Source organism: Hyperolius riggenbachi, chromosome 12 (genome assembly GCF_040937935.1).
Source record: "Hyperolius riggenbachi isolate aHypRig1 chromosome 12, aHypRig1.pri, whole genome shotgun sequence".
Lineage (NCBI taxonomy): Eukaryota > Metazoa > Chordata > Amphibia > Anura > Hyperoliidae > Hyperolius > Hyperolius riggenbachi.
The window spans coordinates 111,929,692-111,951,372 of record NC_090657.1 but is presented as its reverse complement, the minus strand read 5'-3'; the positions used below and the strand labels follow the sequence as shown (position 1 = coordinate 111,951,372).

General features: G+C 43.7%; 1 protein-coding gene across 3 annotated transcripts in view; it reads right to left on the bottom strand.

The window, feature by feature from the left end:
- Positions 1 to 21,681, bottom strand: part of TMEM94 (transmembrane protein 94) — a 264,228-nt gene that overhangs the window by 43,130 nt on the left and 199,417 nt on the right. For 2 of the 3 annotated variants that reach the window (XM_068263426.1, XM_068263427.1), the window contains exon 28: positions 437 to 585. In XM_068263426.1, the coding sequence (XP_068119527.1) occupies positions 437 to 585 (149 nt within the window). Of the gene's footprint in view, positions 1 to 436; positions 586 to 12,652; positions 12,734 to 21,681 lie in introns of those variants that run through there. The other variant, XR_011025302.1, reaches the window with a different exon arrangement.

Here is a 21,681-nt window from a genome sequence, read left to right as displayed (position 1 = left end):
ATTTTGCCGCCTAGAGGCGCCTGAGTAATGGTAGTAATTTGAAATAATCACGGGCGCCGGGGCTAGCGGAAATGCTAATGGCGGCACTGCATTTTGGAATAGCAGCATTGTATTGGGAAAATGCTTGCAAAAATGCAAATAGCGGCACTGCATAGTGGCATTCCATTGCAGAAATGCATTGCCGCTATTTGCATGTCCCCGCAAGCCCCTGTGGTGATATTTCAAATCACAGTCGCTAAAAATACGCAATATGCGGTAAAGAAGGTAAGTTTCGGCACCAATAGCCCCAAACACCCCCCCCCCCCCGATGTGCGCCCAGATTGCCTTTCTTTGCCGCTATTCTCGACTTTTATAATAGGTGTCTATGGCGGTGCTCCTGCGCCCAATTTTCCTGATTCGATGATATAATGTCCAGCTGTTTTGAGTCATTCTGTACCTGTTTACTGGGATCCTAGAGCAGTTGGTGGTATTACTATGTGAGGAAACCTCACAAAAACTGTGCAGTGAGAACCAGAAACATGCCTGACAGCAGAGGGCAGAAGGAAGGAACTTGAGTAGAAAACATAGCAGGAAATAATGCTGGGTCTGATGGTGGGAAAAAGAACAATTACAGTGATGCAGTGTAAAGTGTTTGAAATATTATAAATAAGATGTACAGCCGATTTATGAACATTTTTTTGTTCCTTTAAAAAAAAACTATAGCTTAGCCACAGGGCCATATCAATCCTAACCATGCACTGATGAGGACCAGAAAGTCTGAAACAGGCTGTATGCATGTTGTTAGCAACTTAAACTTATTTTTATTTATTTTATAAATCTAAGAATTTAGTAGGATAACAAACTAAAGATTTTAGGCCCAGATATGGCATAGTAAATTAGCCCCCAAGAGTCAATTTTGACAAAATTATAGTGATATATTCTCTCTGTGGCTAAAACTTTCTATCAAAAGTTATTACTCGGAGAGGCATTATTAGAGTGAAATTAAGATGTTCTTCTAGCACCTAATTTACAATCCTATGGGCATACTTCTACGTTGTGACTGATCACGTTATTCCAACTCACTGCATGTGTAATTTTCTGGATAACGTGCACTGCAGTGTCCATTGCAGTATACACATAGTCTGAAACCAGCCTTAAAGAGAAACTGAAGCGAGAATAATTCTCGCTTCAGAGCTCATAGTTAGCAGGGGCACGTGTGCCCCTGCTAAAACGCCGCTATCCCGCGGCTAAACGGGGGTCCCTTCACCCCCAACCCGCCCCCTCCCCCCCCCCCCACGGAAAATCAACATCCAAATTGGTCGTAGATTTTGCTGCTCCTGGAGGCAGGGCTAACGGCTGCAGCCCTGCCTCCAGTCGCGTCTATCAGCGGCGCATCGCCGCCTCTCCCCCGCCCCTCTCAGTGAAGGAAGACTGAGAAGGGCGGGGAGAGGCGGAGATAAATGCTGACAGACGCGCGTGGGGCAGGGCTGCGGCGGTTAGCCCTGCCTCAATCCGGAAGAGATCCCCCGCTGCTCGGAGGGGATTTCGGGGGGTCAGGGACCCTCGTTTAGCCGCGGGATAGCGGCGGTTTAGCAGGGGCACACATGCCCCTGCTAACTATGAGCTCTGAAGCGAGATTTATTCTCGCTTCAGAGTCTCTTTAACCACTTAATGACCACAGTCTTTTCGCCCCTTAACCTGCTGAGCGGTCTGGACGAGCTCAGCTCGTCCAACACCGCCAGAGGCTGCCGCTCAGGCCCTGCTGGGTCGATTTTCGTCAAATAAAAAGCAGCACACGCAGCCGGCACTTTGCCAGCCGCGTGTGCTGCCTGATCGCCGCCGCTCTGCGGCGATCCGCCGCGAGCAGCGGCGAAAGAGGGTCCCCCCAGCCGCCTGAGCCCAGCGTAGCCGGAACAAAAAGTTCCGGCCAGCGCTAAGGGCTGGATCGGAGGCGGCTGACGTCAGGACGTCGGCTGACGTCGATGACGTCACTCCGCTCGTCGCTATGGCGACGATGTAAGCAAAACAAGGAAGGCCGCTCATTGCGGCCTTCCTTGTTTATTCTGGGCGCCGGAGGCGATCGGAAGAACGCCTCCGGAGCGCCCTCTAGTGGGCTTTCATGCAGCCAACTTTCAGTTGGCTGCATGAAATAGTTTTTTTTTTATTTAAAAAAAACCCTCCCGCAGCCACCCTGGCGATTTAATCAGAACGCCAGGGTGGTTAGGAGCAGAGCCTTTTTTTCCATTCAGACCACTGCAGCTTTATTGGTTTATTGCTCGGTCATACAACCTACTATCTAAATGAATTTTCCCTCCTTTTCTTGTCACTAATACAGCTTTCTTTTGGTGCTATTTGATTGCTGCTGCGATTTTTAGTTTTTATTATATCAAAAAAAGACATGAATTTTGTCAAAAAAATGATTTTTTTTAACTTTCTGTGATAAAATTTGTCAAATAAAGTAACATTTCTGTATACATTTTTGTCCAAATTTATTGTGCTACATGTCTTTGATAAAAAAAAAAAAAAAGATAAAAAAAAAAAACATTCAGTGTATATTTATTGGTTTGGGTAAAAGTTATAGCGTTTACAAACTACGGTGCAAAAAAGTGAATTTTCCCATTTTGAAGCATCTCTGACTTTTCTGAGCACCTGTCATGTTTCATGAGGTGCTAAAATTCCAGGATAGTATAAATACCCCCCAAATGACCCCATTTTGGAAAGAAGACATCCCAAAGTATTTACTGAGAGGCATGGTGAGTTCATAGAAGATTTTATTTTTTGTCACAAGTTAGCGGAAAATGACACTTTGAGATGAAAAAACAAAAAGTTTCCATTTCTGCTAACTTGTGAAAAAAAAAAAAAAGAAATCTGCCACGGACTCACCATGCCCCTCTCTGAATACCTTAAAGTGTCTACTTTCCAAAATGGGGTCATTTGTGGGGGTGTGTTTACTGTCCTGGCATTTTGGGGGGTGCTAAATTGTAAGCACACCTGTAGAGCCTAAAGGTGCTCATTGGACTTTGGGCCCCTTAGCGCAGCATGGGTATGTGTAAAAATACACCCCAAAACACATTATACTACTTCTCCTGAGTACGGTGATATCACGTGTGGCACTTTTTTTCACCCTAACTGCGCTAAGGGGCCCAACGTCCTATGAGTACCTTAAGGCTGGTTTCACAGTGGGACGTTACAGGCGCACGTTAGAGCAGCCTGTAACGCACCCCACCGCACAGCAATGAAAAATCAATGGGCCGTTCACAGTGCCCACGTTGCGTTACACAGTAACGCTGCGCCATTACACAACGTATTGCATGCAGTACTTTGTAAGCGGCAGAGCCGCGTTAGACTGCTTGGACATGCGCAGTAATGTTGGGGAGGAGCAGAGAGCGGCCAAGCACATGGCTAATTAATATTCACTGCACTCAGTGACGTGCAGTGTTTACTTCCTGGAGCGGCCGCTCTGTGCGGCGATTGGCCGGGCGGGACCACGTGATGCCGCATGCGTCCAAGAGTGCGCATCACGGCATCACGGACGCCAGAGTGAGCTGCACAACGCGGCTCACTCTGACGTCCACCTTAGAGAGCACCAGGCGTTGCGTTAGGGGCACGTTATGCGACCATAACATCCCCTAAAACGCAACGTCCTGGTGTGAAACCAGCCTAACTTGTGACAAAAAAATAAAAACTTCTATGATCTCACCATACTACTAACGGAATACCTTGGGGTGTCTTCTTTCTAAAATGGGGTCACTTGTGGGGTTCCTATACTGCCCTGGCATTTTAGGGGCCCTAAACCGTGAGGAGTAGTCTAGAAACCAAATGCCTCAAAATGACCTGTGAATAGGACGTTGGGCCCCTTAGCGCACCTAGGCTGCAAAAAAAGTGTCACACATGTGGTATCGCCGTACTCAGGAGAAGTAGTATAATGTGTTTTGGGGTGTATTTTTACACATACCCATGCTGGGTGGGAGAAATATCTCTGTAAATGGACAATTGTGTGTAAAAAATAAATAAAAAAATTATCATTTACAGAGATATTTCTCCCACCCAGCATGGGTATGTGTAAAAATACATTCCAAAACACATTATACTGCTTCTCCTGAGTACGGCGATACCACATGTGTGACACTTTTTTGCAGCCTAGGTTCGCTAAGGGGCCCAACGTCCTATACACAGGTCATTTTGAGGCATTTGGTTTCTAGACTACTCCTCATGGTTTAGGGCCCCTAAAATGCCAGGGCAGTATAGGAACCCCACAAGTGACCCCATTTTAGAAAGAAGACACCCCAAGGTATTCCGTTAGTAGTATGGTGAGTTCATAGAAGATTTTATTTTATGTCACAAGTTAGTGGAAAATGACACTTTGTGAAAAAAGCAATAAAAATCAATTTCCGCTAACTTTTGACAAATAAATAAAATCTTCTATGAACTCGTCATACACCTAACGGAATACCTTGGGTGTCTTTTTTTTTTTCTAAAATGGGGTCACTTGTGGGGTTCCTATACTGCCCTGGCATTTTACGGGCCCAAAACCGTCTGGAAACCAAATGCCTCAAAATGACTGTTCAGGGGTATAAGCATCTGCAAATTTTGATGACAGGTGGTCAATGAGGGGGCGAATTTTGTGAAACCGGTCATAAGCAGGGTGGCTTCTTAGATGACAGGTTGTATTGGGCCTGATCTGATGGATAGGAGTGCTAGGGGGGTGACAGGAGGTGATTGATGGGTGTCTCAAGGTGTGATTAGAGGGGGGAATAGATGCAAGCAATGCACTGGCGAGGTGATCAGGGCTGGGGTCTGAGGGTGTTCTGAGGATGTGGGCGGGTGATTGGGTGCTCTAGGGGCAGATAGGGGTCTGATCTGATGGGTAGCAGTGACAGGGGGTGATTGATGGGTAATCAGTTGGTGATTAGATGGCAGAACAGATGTAAACAATGCACTTTGGAGGTGATCTGAGGGAGGATCTGCGGGCGATCTTAAGGGTGCGGGCGGGTGATAAGATGCCCGTATGAGGCAGGTTAGGGTCTGATCTGATGGGTGGCAGTGACAGGGAATTGACGGGTGATTGACGGGTGATTGACAGGTGATTACAGGGGAGGATAGATGTATACAGTACACAGAGGGGTGGGGGGTCTGGGGAGGATCTGAGGGTGTGGGGGGGGTGATCAGGAGCCCCCAGGGGGCAGTGTAAGTGACAGGGGGCGATTGACAGGTGATTGATGGGTGATTGACAGGTGATTAGTGGAGAGAATAGATGTATACAGTACACAGGGGGGGTGGGTCTGGGGAGGATCTGAGGGTGTGGGGAGTGATCAGGAGCCCCCAGGGGGCAGTTTAGGACCTAATGTACAAAATAGCGCTGATAGATAGTGACAGGGAGTGATTGATGGGTGATTGGGTGCAAACATGGGTCTGGGGGGTGGGCAGGGGGGGTCTGAGGACTGCTACGGGTGATTAGAGGGCAGGGGGGGGCAGATCAGTGTGCTTGGGTGCACATAAGGGTGGCTGCAGTCTGCCCTGGTGGTCCCTCGATCACTGGGACCACCAGGGCAGGAGGCAGCCTGTATAATACGCTTTGTATACATTACAAAGCGTATTATACGCTTCCTATGCGACGATTGTCGGGTTAACAACCCACCGGCGCTTCCGATTGGCCGGCGGGTTGACGTCGCGGGTGGGCGGAGCCTATTGCAGGAGGATGCGCGCGCATAACAGCGCGCGATCCCCAGCCAGCAGCTACATAACGACCCGCCGCCGATGGCCGTATTGCAGTCGTTTAGGCCCAGCCTTTGCCGCCACCCATCGGCTGAAGGCGGTCGTTAGGTGGTTAACCCTTTAGCTCCCAGCCAATTTGTCCTAAAGCGAACATTTACTGCCAGTTTTTTTGCACTCATTAGGTTTACTTAGTATTATTGACAAGAAAACCCACATGAAATAGGACATATTATATATTGGTTTTTTTTTTCTGTAATGAATTGGGCTTGAACACTAAAACAAAATTTTGTATTTTTTCTGGAGAAATAAAAAATTACATATTTTTCAGTTTTTTTTTTTCAAAGAAGAATTACATTTAGTGGCTAAAATGTTACGGTTTGTAAAAGCCCTGATTCTGCTGAATCCAACGATACCAGATACAGTGGTTTGCAAAAGTATTCGGGCCCCCTTGAAGTTTTCCACATTTTGTCATGTTACTGCCACAAACATGAATCAATTTTATTGGAATCCCACGTGATATTGAAACAAAAATCAGAAAATCATACGATTCCAAACATTTTTTACAAATATTTTTTACAAATAAATAATTGCAAAGTGGGGTGTACCTAACTAACACTGCACATCACTCTGAACACACCATCCCCACTGTCAAATATGGTGGTGGCAGCATCATGCTCTGGGGGTGCTTCTCTTCAGCAAGGACAGGGAAGCTGGTCAGAGTTGATGGGAAGATGGATGGAGCCAAATACAGGGCAATCTTGGAAGAAGGAGGTTCACCTTCCAGCAGGACAAAAACCCTAAACATAAAGCCAGGGCAACAATGGAATGGTTTAAAACAAAAACATATCCATGTGTTAGAATGGCTCAGTCAAAGTCCAGATCTAAATCCAATCTAGAATCTGTGGCAAGATCTGAAAACTGCTGTTCACAAATGCTGTCCATCTAGTCTGACTGAGCTGGAGTGGTTTTGCAAAGAAGAATGGGCAAGGATTTCAGTCTCTGTGCAAAGCTGGGTAGAGACAATTCAAACCCTAAAACACTGGCAGCTGTAATTGCAGCAAAAGGTGGTTCTACAAAGTATTGACTCGGGCTGAATAATTACGCACACCCCACTTTGCAGTTATTTAAAAAAAAAATGTTTGGAATCATGTATGATTTTCGTTTCACTTCATTGCAGCAAAAGTTGGTTCTACAAAGTATTGACTCAGGGGGCTGAATAATTACGCACATCCCACTTTGCAGTTATTTTTTTTTTTTAAATGTTTGGAATCATGTATGATTTTCGTTCCACTTCTCACGTGTACACCACTTTGTATTGGCCTTTCACGTAAAAATCCAATAAAATGGACTCATGTTTGTGGCAGTAATATGATAAAATGTGGAAAACTTCAAGGGAGCCGAATACTTTTGCAAACCACTGTATGTATTGGCGCACCTATTCCAGGAAAAATGGGATACCAATACAGGTAGCCAGATACAGGTGCAGCCAGTATAGGGTGCCGATACAGGTATTGCCAGATACAGGAGCAGGCAGTATAGGTAGCCAGGAATAAATGCCCCAGTCCAGGTAGCCAGGTATAGATGCAGCCAGTATAGGTAGCCAGGTATAGGTGCCTCTATGGGGAGGGGGGCGGCATCATCCTCCCTCTCTCCACATGGGCCCCCCCTCCTGTGGCCCCTCTGCATGGCTGGAGCACAGCGGTCGGTGTGTAGTTAACTCACCCGATCGCTGGCGGAATGCGGTGTCCCCTCTGACAGCAGGCTCCTTTCTCCTCTCTGGATCTCTGTATGACGCATAGTTACTAAGCGTCATAAAGGAAGTAGAGAGGAGAGTGAGAGGATGGCTGTTGGCATGGGACATGGGCATGGAGCCAGCGATCGGGTGAGTAATTACACTGACGGTACTCCAGCCACGCAGGGACACAGAGGAGGGGGGCCCACATGGAGGGAGTGAGGAATGATGCCGATTCCCCCTCCCCCACACCCGCTGCTTCCAAAACAGGTACAAAACTGCCAATAACGTTATGGTATGTTACAAAAGAAGTGACCTCCAGAGCCCAATATAGTGTAGTATGTACCAGTAAATGGATGATGTAAAGAGTACAATAATGTATACTCACAAACCTGGGTTACCTCCAAGGCAACCACTGTATAAGCAGGTAAGAAGATTCACCTGTCCCCATTTATGATTAAGAAGTCTCTCTCTGTAGAGAGGAAAAAAGGGGGTATCCCCCTCCACCAAGGGTGGATGGAAGAATAGCGTTGTAAACCGAGGCGCCAGAAGTATAAAACGAGTTAAAAGGGTTAAAAATGCTTGGAAGGCAGTGGTGAACTTATCTCCTATAAGCAAACACAAAAATGGTCAATTTAAATAGACATAATATTTATTGGTATACTCCACAAAGTGTTCACAGGTAGAGTCCCGTTTCCTCAGGCAATAAAAATAGGGGAGCACACAACAGTCTAAGGTCCGGGATGCACCAGGCACCACTGTGACAGAGGCGCCTGGTGAAACCCGGACCTTCAACTGTTGTGTGCTCCCCTATTTTTATTGCCTGAGGAAGCAGGACTATACCTGTGAAACACGTTGCAACACTGTGGAGTATACCAATAATTATTATGTCTATTTAACCTCTTGAGGACAGCGGTGTTAAAGCGGATCCAAGATGAAAAACTAACTATAACAAGTAACTAGTCTATACATCTTATCTAAAGTTTAGATAGTTTACACAGCAAATCTAGCCGTTTCAATACAATATGATTATTTCTTCCTGTGATACGACAGCAGCCATGTTGTTTGTAAACATTACACAAAGCACTCAGCCTCTGAAAAAAAAACTAATCTCCGCTCCTCTTCCCCTCTGCCTCAAATCTCTGGCTAGTAATACCTCCCCCTCCTCCTGCCCAGACTGAGCTCCCATGAGCCCTTGCTACTGCCAAGGCTCTCTGAAAACCTGTGGGCGAGGCCTGTTCAGTTTATAGGGAAGAGTATCAAACAAAAACAAAAAAGAATTTGGCTTGAGGAATGCCCTATAAACAATAGGAAAGGAACAATTATGCAATGAGTAAAAGTTCATCTCGGATCCACTTTAAACCCCCTAAAGACCAGGCCATTTTTATCAAATTGGGCCACTGCAGCTTTAAGTGATTCTACCCCTCGAAACACCCCCCCCCCCCCCCACACACACACACACCCCTTTTCCTCCCTATCAACAGAGATTTCTGGCTGGTGGGGTCTGATCGCTCCCCCATTACTTATTTTTATGTGAACCCTGTCATTAGAAGTCATTACACAACACTTTTAGAGTGATATGCAAAATCGCCAGCGCTTAGAAAAATCAACAAACGCTGATAGTGTGAACAAGCCCTAAGGCTGGATTCAGACTGTGTGCATTATAATCTGTATACTGCAATGGAAACTGCATGCATGCTATTTCAAAAGCTTGGTCAATCTCAAAGGAAGCTGTGCGATGTTCAGAAACGTACTGCATGCAGTGAGTAAGAATAATAGTGATCCTTTACAACGCAGAAATGTGCCATAAAAATGTATGGGCAGTGAGTTAACATGCACAGTAATTCTGCAACGAAATTCACTTTAACCACTTGACGACCGCAATGGTAACCCCCCCTAAAGACCAGGCTCATTTTTGCATTGCTGGGCTGTGCAGGCTTTTCAGACTCCTGCACAGCCCAGCTTAGGTGCCCAGCGATCAGACTCACCTCCTTTTTTGTCCCTAAGGGGACATGCTGACGGAGGGGTCCGATCGCTGCAGGCTTTGTTTATTTTTGTTTCCGTCCGTCTGTCCTGTTCCACCTCTCATAGGCATCAGCCTATGAGAGGAGGGCGCTCCCTGGCCAATCAGAGGCCGGGGATCGCCGTTCTCGTACAGCGCTGCGGCCCCTGGCAGCGCTGTATGCTTGTAAACAAAGGGGATTGCTTTCCCCTTACGTTTACAAGCAGCCTTCTAGCCGGCTAGCAGGCTATTCACGGAACTCCGTGAAGCGGCAGAGAACGATCGGGCATGTGCGCGGCCCTGCCCTTGTAAACGGCAGCCCCAGGATTTGACGCCAATTGGCGCTAGGCGGTCTTGGGGCTGCCTGCCGTGGTCACGCCCCTTGGCGTGAGGCGGTCCTTAAGTAGTTAAGATACACACTACAATATAACTTCCAACTATAACTAACACTAGAATTGATCAATTGAGTGACTTTTTTTTCCCCTGAGGCAATGCAAATTTGGTTGCAATTTGTATGCAGATTTAAAATGGATTAATCATCAAATGAAATTGATTTTGATTGGCCCAATTTCAATCTGAATACAAATGGCAACCAAACTTGCATCAACTTGGAAAAATTAGCAAATCATTGACCATCTTTAACACATCCAGCTAATACAAAGGTGGTTAGATTACAGTCAGTCAGCTCATCCAAAGGAGTAAAAATATAAATATTACATATAAACGCAGCATTACATAAATCCACATATGTTATCTGTATCCTAAAGGCCATTAGGCATGATTCACAAAGCTTTTTTACCTGTTTTCACCTTATCTATGTTACTATTTTAAGCTCCCAAAGAGCAAAAATATTATTTTAGGTAAGAAATGTAATATTGAAATGAAATTAATCAGGAACAACTTACTTTGAGTGATTAGTTTGCTTGTAAATGTGCTGAAAGGTTATTTTAGTCAATTAGGTGATAAATCATTTATGAGAAGTTTTATGAATAGAGCCTATTGCCATAAAAAAAAACTACATGTACATTTAAAATATGTGTAAAAATACGTACATTTGGACCAAAGTAAATGCACTATAAATTATTTTCCGCATGTCACTGTAACTTACATTTGTATTGGTATATGTCCATAGAATGTGCACACAGTTACATAGTTAATTTGGTTCACATCCGTCCAAGTCCAGCCAGAATAATAAAAAAAAATGTTTTTGAAAATAAACACTAAGGGCCCTTTTCCACTAGCAATCGCTAGCGTTCACGCTGAACGCTAGCGATTGCTGAATCGCAATTAGCGGCGATTCCCCGACGTTCGCGGCCGCGATTTTGCTATGCTATGCACTGCATAGCAAAATCGCGGCAAAAGTCGCTCCGCGGCGCGATCGCGATCAAGTAAAAAACGAATCGCGGTAGTGGAAATGACCTACCGCGATTCCTATGTTAAAAAGCAAACCGTAGCGATTGTAAAATCGCTAGCGGTTTGCGTTTTTGCGATTCAGCCAGCGCAAACGCGCTGGTGGAAAAGGGCCCTTAGTATCTTTCTGCCCTGCACACTCACATATCCCAGGTGATCCAGGGAAACACATTATAAACTCTTAAAAGGCTTGTGCCAATTAGCCTTTAAAGGGATACTGTAGGGGGGTCGGGGGAAAATGAGCTGAACTTACCCGGGGCTTCTAATGGTCCCCCGCAGACATCCTGTGTTGGCGCAGCCACTCCCCAATGCTCCGGCCCCGCCTCCGGTTCACTTCTGGAATTTCTGACTTTAAAGTCAGAAAACCACTGCACCTGTGTTGCCATGTCCTCGCTCCCGCTGATGTCACCAGGAGTGTACTGCGCAGACACAGACCATACTGGGCCTGCGCTGTGCGCTCTTGATGACATCAGCGGGATCGAGGACACGGCAACGCAGGCGCAGTGGTTTTCTGACTTTAAAGTCAGAAATTCCAGAAGTGAACCGGAGGCGGGGCCGGAGCATCGGTGAGCGGCTGCGCGGGCACAGGATGTCTGCGGGGGACCATTAGAAGCTCCGGGTAAGTTCAGCTCATTTTCCCCCGACCCCCTACAGTATCCCTTTAAATGTTATCCAGAAACCTACTACATGCAGTGAGTTAGAAAAACATAATTTGTTAAAATGCAGGGACATGAAAATGCTCATAAAATTGTATGGGCAGTGAGTTCACATACATTTTATGGCAGCCTCTACATTCCTCTAACTTCAGTTGTCCTTTAAAGGATACATGAGGCAAATTAAACTACTGTAGCTTTACTTACCTGAGGTTTCCTCCAGCCTCTAGGAGTCTCTGTGTCCTTTGCCACATTCCCGCCGTCTCCCGTACTTATGTAATCCTGGCCACCTACCCAGACCGGTTGGCAGCTTTTGCACATGCTGGGTCAGCGGCCACTACGGATAGGACTACAGAAGAATGGCAGACAGCAGAACTGTGGCGAAGGACACAGAGGCTCCTAGGGGCTGGAGGAAGCCCCAGGTAAGTAAAGCTACAGTAGTTTCATTTGCCTCACGTATCCTTTAATAATGCTGTATTGTTTATGAATGGTGGTGTATATATGCGCTGGGGTTTTGTTTTCTAGTTAGCTTATCGCCAACTGTGAATTCTATGTGCAGTACTTGTTTTTTGTATGTCTTATGTTTAGTCTGCCATGCACGTGTGGGTGTCAAGTCCTTTGTCTATCCACGTAGTGAATGTACAGTTAAACAATGGTACACACTGGAGCTCCTCATTAACAAAAATGCAAAGAAAAGTTTTATGGAATCGACACGTATCTCAGATGGAATGATGAAGGCCTGCTTTAAATCACAGGTGAGAAATGTGATTTTTAAAAAGTGCTATACTCCAACTAATTCATCAGACATACAAAAGAAGGAAGAATGTTACCACCAATTACATGAAACAATAATGAATTATAAAGACAGGGATAATAATAATAATAGGAGATAGGAATGCCAAAATTGGAAAACGATAATGAAAGACTAAACAATGTTATGGGAAGACATGCACGGGAAGAAATGAAAATGGAGAATGGTTTGTCAATTTTTGTGCCAGCCATAATATCGTTATTGGAGGATCTTTATTCATGCATAAAAATGTCATAACGTTACATGGCTATCCCCAGACTATCACACAGGAAACCAAATGAATTGATGAGAAAGATCCTTAAGAAATCTAAAAAAATAGAAGAGGCGCAGATATTGGTAGTAACCATCACCTTATGATAGAGGTACAAATCAAAATATTGGCAGCACGGAAGAAGCTTCCATCAAGAGGTAAGAAATTTGACCTACAAAAACTGGAAGACATAAATAAAAAGCAAGAGTTTAAGTTAGAGTTGAGAAACCGTTTTCATGCACTTGCTCAATTGCCAGAAGAAATGAATGTTGGAACAACTTAGAATCATGTCAAAAATTGTTATCAAGAAGCTAGAAAAGAGGTGTTGGGTTTAGAGAATGGAGCAGTTAAAAAGGGTTCAAGACATGTCCTGTTGAGAGGAGCAACCTGTTGGCGCCCTTTTCAACAAGATGCCAGGGGTTAAGGTTAGACGTGGGGAGGGGGATGAAGGTTAGGTGCCCATAGAGGGGGGTTAAGGTTAGTTGCCCACCGGGGGAGGGGGGGGGGGGGTTAAGGTTAGGTACTGGGGTGTTATGATGAGAGTAGGGAGAGGTAATAGTAGAATATCTGTAAATTTACAGATATTTTACTGCCGGCTATTTCCTGCACTCTTCATCAAGCATAGAGAACCCCAAAAGAAAGAATGGAGAGCCCAAGATACATGGAAAAAGACACAGACTAGGAAACAACTTAGAAACAAAGTAAATCAAAGCCAGACAAGACAACAAAAATCAAAAGCACAATCTGACTATAAAAAAGTGGACAGACAAGTCAAGAAAGGAATAAGAAAAGACCAAAGATTTTGGATAGATGAACAAGCACAAAGAGCAGAGGAGGTTGTGCTAAAAGGAGACAAAGGAGATCTATGGTATTACTAGGAAACAGACAAAAATTTTATCAGATCCAAACCAGTAAAAAAGAAAAAAACATTAGCAAATCCTAACATCAAAGCTACAAAATTTGGAAAGATGGAGAGAATTTTGTTTCAGAACTATTGTCTCAAAGGGAGAACCAAAATGCAGATAACATTTATGGCAATAAAATCATAGAATAAGGGTCAGAAATAACTATATCACCTCCAACACTTTCAGAAGTAAAACAAATTGTGCTGGACGAGATGAGGAAACGTAAGGAACTAAGCGTGGGCAATATTGGCCCAGAAATGTTATAAAGAGATACTGAAACAACTGATTTTATAACATCCTATTTTGGTGAGGATTAGAACCAAGGAAAAACTTACCAGCAGAATAGATGGAAGGAATTATTTTTAAGATTCCGAAAAAAAGTGACCTAATGAACTATAATAATTGAAGAGGCATTACCTTCTTAAGTATACCAAACAAAATATTGACAAGGATAAAAATGTAATTTATTTAAAAATCCCAAAGGAACAGGCTGGCTTCTGCAAATATCGTTAGCTGTGTCGATCTCATGAACACCATAACAATAATTACAGAGCAAAGTGGAGAATGGAGATGAACACCGTAGCTGACATTTATAGACTTCAAACAAGCCTTTGATTCCCTTAATAAAAAATTCATTTGCAGCAAGATAGAAAACTATGGAATTCCTATGAATATGTTGTCATTACCAAAATAACAATTAGCCAATTATGACAAATAACAAAAAGCCATTACAATGGCTTCAAAAACTGACTTTTACACAAAGGTAAGTTGTCTGACTACATTGAAGCAACATAGGGGGTTAGTATTGAACAGCGTAATGAGAAGAGTTCCACAGAAAAGAGGAATACAATGGGGCCTGACAGAAACAATGGAATATCTAGTATTTGCTGAAGACATCTATTTATTGTCTCAAACGTATATAGGTAGGAAAGAGAAACACCAGAAAGATTACAAAAAGAAGAAGAAATTTCATCACTACATATCAATGCCCTCCCCTCGCCCACACCAAAGTCTAAAGTATAAATAAATAAAAATTGTTTAGCGCTTTTTTCCTGATGGAAGCACTTGAGTCAGCCACTAGGGGTGTGCTCAGTAGGCAGTAGCAGAGTTATGTAGTCTTATGGCCCATACTCACGGGCTACAATTGTCGCTGCAACACGCGGCGCGCGCGTGTTGCGGCGACAGGTCGCCCGTGAGTATGAGGCGTTGCACGGGCGCGCACCGCGAACCGTTGCTTGTCGCTGCTATCGCCAGGCGATTGGCGCGGTCAATCGCTCGGCGACAGTTGCCGCCGCAACTCCGCCGCAACTGTCGCTAGTCCGCGTGAGTATGCGGACTAGCGACAGCAACCAGCAGGGAATACCCTGCGCTTCCGGCGGGGGGGGGGGGGGGGGGGGGGGACTTCAGCGACAGCTTCCGCCTCATCAGTTGCCAGGTCCCTCCGCCGTGTGTATGCGGAGGGACCTGGCAAGGAGCAGTCGCCGGCCTGTCGCGCACACGCTCCCGTGTGCTAGCGACAGGGCAGAAATGTTGCCCGAGAGTATGGGACATTACTCAAGAACTCTTTACTGAATAGGATACTGGCTTACTGAACAGGAAGAGTCGAGGTTCGAATCCGGGTCTCCTGATTAGAGATGAGCAGGAATACCTCTAATGTTAACTTACCTTTGTGTATGGTTAAGGGCTCTGCCTCTGATGTAGGAGACCTGTGTTAAAATCTCAGCTCTTCCTATTCAAATGTATTGAATCTGACAGGAGAAAAGGCTATACAAATAAAGGAATTATTATTATTATCACAAAAAATTAAGTAAAAAATGAAATCCCTTTGCAAATTTCATGGAAAGGTTCTCACAAATACATTAAAGTCAATAGCGCTGACTTCAGTGGGTAATAGCAAAAATGCTATAAGCACCAAAGCTATGTTAAGGAAAACAGTGGGGTGATGCATGTTCAGGGTTGGCCAGGAGTGTCACATAGCAGGGTGCCCTGCCCTTTGTGCCAGTGAGGGTGGGCAAGCACTATGTGTGTAGTACCATGTGGGACAGGAGCAGGACTTTAAGCCCCAAAAGCGCTAATATAATAATAATTTCTTCTTTTTTTTGTATAGCGCTTTTCTCCTATTGGACTCAAAGCGCTTGCGAGGCCGCCACTAGAGCGCACTCAGTAGGCAGTAGCAGTGTTAGGGAGTCTTGCCCAAGAACTCCTTACTGAATAAGTGCTGGCTTAATGAATATTGGAAGAGCCAGGATTTGAACCCAGGACTCCTACATCAGAGGCAGAGACCTTAACCAGTACACTATCCAGCCACTACATTGGCTCACAGGAATCACAGCTGCTCCTGACCGGCTCACAGAGCTCTGCCGTCATATTGATGGCAGAGTTAGTGGCTTGCATCAACAGGTGAGTGGTGTGAACGGCGAGAGCGACAGATCCACACATTTTTAACTTAAGGGGCCAGAGACTGCTGGTACGCAAGTGGTTAAAGTACTCCAGATGGTTGTTTTTATCTGTTATGTCAGAACAGATCAGTTTGCAGTTTATGGCTTGGCTTTAAATTAGGGTATTCTTTATGTATGGAATGGAAACTGTCATTCCTGAGGTACGTGGGATGGTCTGTAAGTTGTGACTTTAAAACAAAAACATGGAGCGCTCCATAGTGCATTATCATAAAAATAATTTATTTCGCAATTAAAAGTTATACTCACAAGGTTTGTGAAATAAGTTCGCTTATCAGCGGCAAGCCCTTCCGCTTAACTCCCCAGGAACTTTGGCTCTCACACTGTGGCCAGCAGTGCGGTCCAGTGGTGTCCGTAGCTTGTCTCTGGCAGGGTGGGCGTGGCTTACTGTAGACGTGCTTGTAGCGTCATTACGCGTTTCGGCGCTCTGCGCCTTCGATCGATCGTATATAAATAAAAACAAGATTATATTCTTTGCTACTAAGGTTCTATTAACCACTTAGGTCTATCTGGACGGATATCTCCATCCAGATTACCTCCCGACGTCTACCGCTGCCCCTGAGATCAATGAATGGGAATACAGTTCCCATTCATTGGTCTATGTCCCCCTCTGAAAAGCCGCAATTTCTCTATGTCCCACATCACCCGTTCAGTTCCTGTAAGCGAGAGCTCTCACTTACAGGATGAAAAATAAAAAAAATCACTGTAGTAATACTACATCTACATACATTTTTTTTTTAAATATACACAAATCGATTACATTTAAAATTACCTGTTTACCTCCCTACTCAACTCAAAAACCCAAAATAAAATTTTTAATTAAAAAAAAAAATTACAAAAAAACAAACAAACCCATAGTTACCTAAGGGTCTGAACTTTTTTAATATGCATGTCGAGCGAGTATATTACTATACATTTTTTTAAATTATAAGCTTGTAAATAGTGATGGATGCAAATTTTAAAAATGCACCTTTATTTCCAAATAAAATATTGACGCCAAGAAAGGTTAGATAAACTGGGTTTATTTAGTCTAGAGAAAAGACGCCTTACAGGGGATCTAATTAACATGTATAAATACATCAGAGGGCAATATAAAAGCTTGGCGGATGAGCTTTTTGCCCCTAGGCTTTCTCAAAGGGGGACAAGCTCTGCGCATGGAGGAAAAACGTTTTAGCCATTTATTTAGGAAAGGGTTCTTTACAGTAAGAGTGATTAAGATGTGGAATGCATTGCACAGGATGTAGTTATGGCAAACTCTATACCTACATTTAAAGGGGGCTTTGATGCTTTCCTTGCGTTGAAGGACATCCATGGCTACAATTACTAGGTAATGCCCAATGATGTTGATCCAGGGATTTTATCTGATTGCCATCTGGAGTCGTGAAGGATTTTTTTTCCCTTTTGGGGCTAATTGGACCATGCCTTGTAACAGTTTTTCGCCTTCCTCTGGATCACTTTGTTCTCTGGTTGAACTCGAAGGACATATGTCTTTTTTCAACCCAAATAACTATGTAACTATGTAATTGTTATAGAGACATCATTTAACTGGTGTAATAACCGGGACAAATGGGCAAATAAAATACGTGGGTATTAATCACTGTAACATGTATTATTTTAAAGCTATAATGGCTGAAAACTGAGAAAAAATGATTTTTTTTCCATTTTTTTCGAAATAATTCTTAGCAAAATGTACCACCCAAAGAAAAACTAATTGGTGGTGGAAAAAACAAGATCTAGATCAATTCATTGTGATAAGTAGTGATAAAGTTATTGGCAAGTGAATGGGAGGTTAAAGTTTCTCAAATGCATAAGCTGAAACGACACTGTAGGCTGAAGTGGTTAATTATCCGTACTACACAACCAATTCATTATATCATTTTTTTCCCCGCTTCAGTGTCACTTTAAAGGAAACCCGAAATAGTTAAATATCAGGTATGTAAGTGGCTCAGTCCAGACTCAGACAGGTAGTGACTACAGTGTGACCCTCACTGATGAGAGATTCCAGCTATAAAACACTTTCCTAGCAGAAAATGGCTTCTGAGAGCAAGAAAGAGATAAAAAGGGGAATTTCTTATCAGTGAGGGTCACACTGTAGTCACTTCCTGTCTGAGTAAGGACTGAGTCAGCCACTTACATACCTGATATTTAACTCTTTCAGGCAGAGAAAGAAAAAAAAGGAATACAGCATAGTTATTTGTGTGCTAGGCACGGTACATACACATGTCTATCTCATCATGTCACATGTCACTTCGGGTATCCTTTAATCTCAGTGAAAGAGTAGATTAATTTATGTTTAATCATCATGTGATGAAAGTAATTTAAAGGACATCCGAGGTGACATGTGACATTATGAGATGTGCATGTGTATGTACAGTGGTGCACGCACGCACGCACACACACACACGCACACACACCTATGCTGTGCTTCTTTTTTTCTTTCTCTGCCTGAAAGTTATAAATCAGGTATGTGAGTGACAGTTTCTGTCTGGGTCAGTACCAGGTCAAACTATAGCGTGACCTTCACTGATAAGGAATTGCAACCATAAAACACTTTCCTGGCAGAAAATGGCTTCTGTGAGCAGGAAAGAAATAAAAAGGATGAAAAATTAGCTCTGGCATACTTCAATGAAAGTGTCATTGAAAAGATGCCATGTAACAGTAAAAACTTAAAAAGTAGATTTAAATATAAAATAAAACTGTGGGATAGCTAAAATAAAGTCATTTTTAGATGGAGGAGGATAGATACAATTGTTTATCTCAGTTTATTTTCACCTCGGATGTGCTTTAAGCTTCTGTGATTGAAGGAAAAACGAAGAACCTGGGTATATACTTGATTGGTTTATATTCCAGTATATACAGTAATTGTCTATTTATTACATTAATTTAAAAATTGTTCTTCAGTTTGGGGCTTAAAGTAACTGTCAGGCATAAAATAAAAAAATCAATTCTTTATTTTTAAAATCTGGTAAACCAGTAAGAAAGATGCTAACCAGGCAATCCTAAAGTTAAAAATCACTCTTACTTTTCTTCCTAAAACAACATTCCCCAGTTTCCCTGGCTCTTATTTGGTACATCTGCCCCACAAAGGAAGTTGCAGGGCATGCTGGGTTTTCTTCTTTACTTTCCCCTCAGACATAACTAATGTAGCGTGATTGGCTGAAGCCTCTCTCCCTGCTGTTTTTCCCTCCCACACCTCTATTCCTCTCTGATTGGCCAATATTTATCATGCTGATACAATGCACTTTCTACTGCAGAGTTAGGTGGGAGTGTCTGAAGACTGGGAGGAAGGCGGGCAATGATATACAGACAGAGTAAGGAGGAAATTATGTCAGGATTGGCTTCAAGATAGACACAGTCAAGGATTTTCTCTTTTTTTTTTACTATAGAAAAATCACTAAAATAAAAATGTGGACAGTGCAATACATATGTTATATACTGTAAGTAGAGCAAGTATTTATCTACTTATTTATGCGTTTGTTTTTTTTAAGAGATAGTACGGCTGACAACTCCTCTTTAATCAGGACTGTTTCTGGCCATTTTCGTACCCCAGGCAAGTCACATTTTGTCTCCCTACAATGGGCCTTCATCTGTCTCCCTGTAGGGCCTACATCAATATTGTGAACAGGAAGATCACAATCTACATCAAGTAGTTTTGTTGGCACCAATAGGAAATTGATAGTTTGCATAGAAATAATGTTACTTCACAAAAGATGTTTGTAAAGAATACACAAATTATTACCAGGCCATATACATCTCAATGGACCAAACTCACTGAGCCCATAATACAAACCCTTCCACTAGTGTATTTGAGGGGGGTGTTTATCCACTCTATAAACATTATACTGAGTACGGTATGTACAGCCTAGGTCTTTACAGGTTAGAATATGGAAATCAAACCAGAGTTGCAACAATCGACACAGTAGTGCCTGTTTAGGTGTTAAAATTACCATCCATCCCAGTCTTAATGCAACTAGCATTTGGCTATAAGAATTCCATAAAGTACAGTGCTAAGACTGGTTTTGTGGTGCCTCCACCTACAGTTATCACCGCAGGCATCTTAACTTGATTACCTCTTTATGTGAATTTGTTTGAATCTGAATGTTGAAAACAGAGTAAGTGAAGTAAAAAAGAAAATCCAATTCTGTAATATTGGGGATCTGCTCCCATATAGATCTAAATCCCAGTTTTAGGATACTTAAAGGGAACCTTAAAGTGAACATCAAGACTAAAAATCTACTCAGCAGCACTGAAAAGGCTTGGTGTTTCTTTAAAGAGAACCCGAGGTGGGTTTGAAGAATGTTATCTGCATACAGAGGCTGGATCTGCCTATACAGCCCAGCCTCTGTTGCTATCCCAAACCCCCCTAAGGTCCCCCTGCACTCTGCAATCCCTCATAAAGCACAGCCATGCTGCTGACACACAGCTTGTCAGAGCTGGCTGTGTTTATCTCTATAGTGTCAGTCTGCTGCTCTCTCCGCCTCCTGCAGAACTTCGGTCCCCGCCTGCGTCCCTTCCCTCCCCGCTGATTGGAGGGAAGGGACGGGGGCAGGGACCGGAGCTATGCAAGAGGCGGGGGAGCAGCCGAGACTGACACTACAGATGTAAACACAGCCTCACAGCAGGGCTGTGATTTATGAGGGATTGCAGAGTGCAGGGGGACCTTAGGGGGGTTTGGGATAGCAACAGAGGCTGGGCTGTATAGGCAGATCCGGCCTCTGTATGCAGATAACATTCTTTAAACACACCTCGGGTTCTCTTTAACAGTTTCACAGCATCAGAACTTTGTTTTTCTTACATAAGCCTTATTTTTAGCTGCACAAAAGTTTAAGCTCTGCCCCATCTAAGAAAACTGCCCGGGCTTTTTTCCCTGATGCTGTGCAAAGCATGATGGGGTTTCCTAGGTTGTTGTTCATGTTGCATAGCAACTGGGAGGGGTGATCAGCACACAGGACAGTTGGAACTGTGTCTCATGCTCCCCGTCACCCCCTTTCAACCAAAAAGATGGCTGCCCTCATGAAATCATACATTTGCCTGTTCTTTTAAAACAGGGGGGGGGGGGGGGGGGGTAAGAGATTATATCTTACCTCTGCCCGCGCACGTCCTTAATAGCGCTCCCATCCCTGTAGCCAGCCAGAGTATATATTGTCTTTTCTCTCTTAACTGTCCCTCAGGGGGGCTCACAATATAATCCCTACCATAGTCATATGCATCACTTATCTGTATGTTTTTTGGGATGTGAGAGGAAACCCACGCAGACACAGGAACATATAAACTCCGTGCAGATAGTATAATAATCACAATAGTGGCAGTGAAAATTCTAAATGGCAAGACATACAAGCCAGATCTAAATCACCATAACAATACACAACACAGTATTTCATATACAAAAATCATATCAAAATTTAATAGGGGATCAATTATCTTAAAAGTAATAAAAGGTACATGGGATGGCCACCCTGTTACAACTCATCCACTATAATCCCCATGTATACCCACATACACTCGCCGGCATCTAGTACATTGAATGGTCTCAATGTCATGGTAGCAGTACCAAAAGGGAAACCCACAGAGTTCACTGGTTAGATTCCAAGAAGATGTAAAAATTGGTCCGTCAGTTTAATACAGTAACAAGCACATGCAGCGTGAAAGCGAGCGGCAACAACAACGCCGGACCAAGCAAACCGTACACCAGCCTTCCGTGCAGATAGTACCCTGGCTGGGATTTGAACCGGTGAGCCATCTCTGCAAGGCGAGGGTGCTAACTGCTA